At 55.9% G+C, this 2,247-nt stretch overlaps 1 protein-coding gene across 1 annotated transcript in view; it reads left to right on the top strand.

Annotated features, from left to right (window-relative positions):
* LOC138354818 (mucin-2-like) overlaps nt 1-798 on the top strand; it is a 9,925-nt gene extending 9,127 nt beyond the window's left edge. Inside the window, exon 5 of the mRNA XM_069309317.1 lies at nt 1-798. This exon is cut by the window's left edge and continues 1,226 nt beyond it. Coding sequence (XP_069165418.1) covers nt 1-798 — 798 coding nt within the window.
* Nucleotides 799-2,247: the final 1,449 nt, after the last annotated feature.

Raw genomic sequence — 2,247 nt, 5'->3', positions numbered from 1 at the left:
GCCCTAGACTCTCGCACCCACACCCGCCCCAAGACTCTCGCACCCACACCCGCCCCCAGACTCTCGCACCCACACCCGCCCCTAGACTCTCGCACCCACACTCGCCCCCAGACTCTCGCACCCACTTCCGCTCCCAGACTCTCGCACCCGTACCCAGACTCTCGCACCCGCCCCCACCCCCAGACTCTCGCACCCGCACACACCCCCAGACTCTCGCACCCGCACACACCCCCAGACTCTCGCACCCGCACACACCCCCAGACTCTCGCACCCGCACCCTCCCCCAGACTCTCGCACCCGCACACACACCCAGACTCTCGCACCCGCCCCCGCCCCCAGACTCTCGAACCCGCACCCGCTCCCAGACTCTCGCACCCGCACCCGCCCCCAGACTCTCGCACCCGCCTCCGCCCCCAGACTCTCGCACCCACACCCTCCCCCAGACTCTCGCACCCTCACACACCCCCTGACTTTCGCATCCGCACCCGCCCCCCAGACTCTCGCACCCACTCCCGCCCCCAGACTCTCGCACCCACACCTGCCCCCAGACTCTCGCACCCGCCCCCAGACTCTCGCACCCACACCTGCCCCCAGACTCTCGTACCCACACCCGCCCCCATACTCTCGCACCCCCACCGGCCCTTAGACTCTCGCACCCACACCTGCCTCCCAGACTCTGGCTCCCGCCCCCAGACTCTCGCACCCGAACCCGCCCCCCAGACTCTCGCACCTGCACCCGCCCCCAGACTCTCGCACCCGCTCCTGCTCCCAGACTCTCGCCCCCACACCCGCCCCTAGACTCTCGCACCCGCATCCAGACTCTCGCACCCGCACCCGCCCCCCAGATTCTCGCAGATCTCTTTTAAAGCGTTCTGCTTTGTGTCTGGAGAGTTTCTCATGAGTAGATCGTCAGTTGTATCCTCTGATTTTTGTCTGTAGGGATAACGTTTCTATTAACAATATCTTTCAGGACCCTTTCCTCCGTTTTATGAGCTGTGGAAAAGAAGTTCCTGTAAAATAGTCTAATAGGGGTATAGGTGTTGTGTTAGTTGTCTCTTCTCTTCAATGAAGAGAAGAGACAACTCCTACAGTCTACTAGGCTCCTACAGTCTACCAGTCTCCTACAGTCTACCAGTCTCCTAGGCTCCTACAATCTACCAGTCTCCTACAGTTTACCATTCTCCTACAGTCTACTAGGCTCCTACAGTCTACCAGTCTCCTACAGTCTACTTGGCTCCTACAGTCTACCAGTCTCCTACAGTCTACCAGTCTCCTAGGCTCCTACAATCTACCAGTCTCCTACAGTCTACCATTCTCCTACAGTCTACTAGGCTCCTACAGTCTACCATTCTCCTACAGTCTACTAGGCTCCTACAGTTTACCAGTCTCCTACAGTCTACTAGGCTCCTACAGTCTACCAGTCTCCTGCAGTTTACTAGGCTCCTACAGTCTACCAGTCTCCTACAGTCTACTAGGCTCCTACAGTTTACCAGTCTCCTACAGTCTACTAGGCTCCTACAGTCTACCAGTGTCCTACAGTCTACTAGGCTCCTACAGTCTACTAGGCTCCTACAGTCTACCAGTCTCCTAGGCTCCTACAGTCTATCAGTCTCCTAGGCTCCTACAGTCTACCAGTCTCCTAGGCTCCTACAGTCTATCAGTCTCCTAGGCTCCTACAGTCTACTTGGCTCCTACAGTCTACTTGGCTCCTACAGTCTACTAGGTTCCTACAGTTTACCAGTCTCCTACAGTCTACTAGGCTCCTACAGTCTACCAGTCTCCTACAGTCTACTTGGCTCCTACAGTCTACTAGGCTCCTACAGTCTACCAGTCTCCTAGGCTCCTACAATCTATCAGTCTCCTACAGTCTACTAGGTTCCTACAGTTTACCAGTCTCCTACAGTCTACTAGGCTCCTACAGTCTACCAGTCTCCTACAGTCTACTAGGCTCCTACAGTCTACCAGTCTCCTACAGTCTACTAGGCTCCTACAGTCTACCAATCTACTACAGTCTACTAGGCTCCTACAGTCTACCAGTCTCCTGCAATTATGTATTCTCCTATAGTCTACCTCTCTCTTACAGTCCCCCCAGTCTCCTACAGTCTACCAGTCTCCTGCAGTTATGTATTCTCCTATAGTCTACCTGTCTCTTACAGTCCCCCAGTCTCCTACAGTCGACCAGTCTTTTAGAGTTCTCCAGCCTCCTAAAGTTTGCCAGTCTTCTACAGCTCTCCAACAGTCTTCCAG

Source organism: Procambarus clarkii, chromosome 64 (assembly GCF_040958095.1).
Source record: "Procambarus clarkii isolate CNS0578487 chromosome 64, FALCON_Pclarkii_2.0, whole genome shotgun sequence".
In the NCBI taxonomy this organism is placed as follows: domain Eukaryota; kingdom Metazoa; phylum Arthropoda; class Malacostraca; order Decapoda; family Cambaridae; genus Procambarus; species Procambarus clarkii.
Note: the sequence above shows the minus strand (reverse complement) of the source record. Positions and strands in the feature narration are given on the sequence as shown.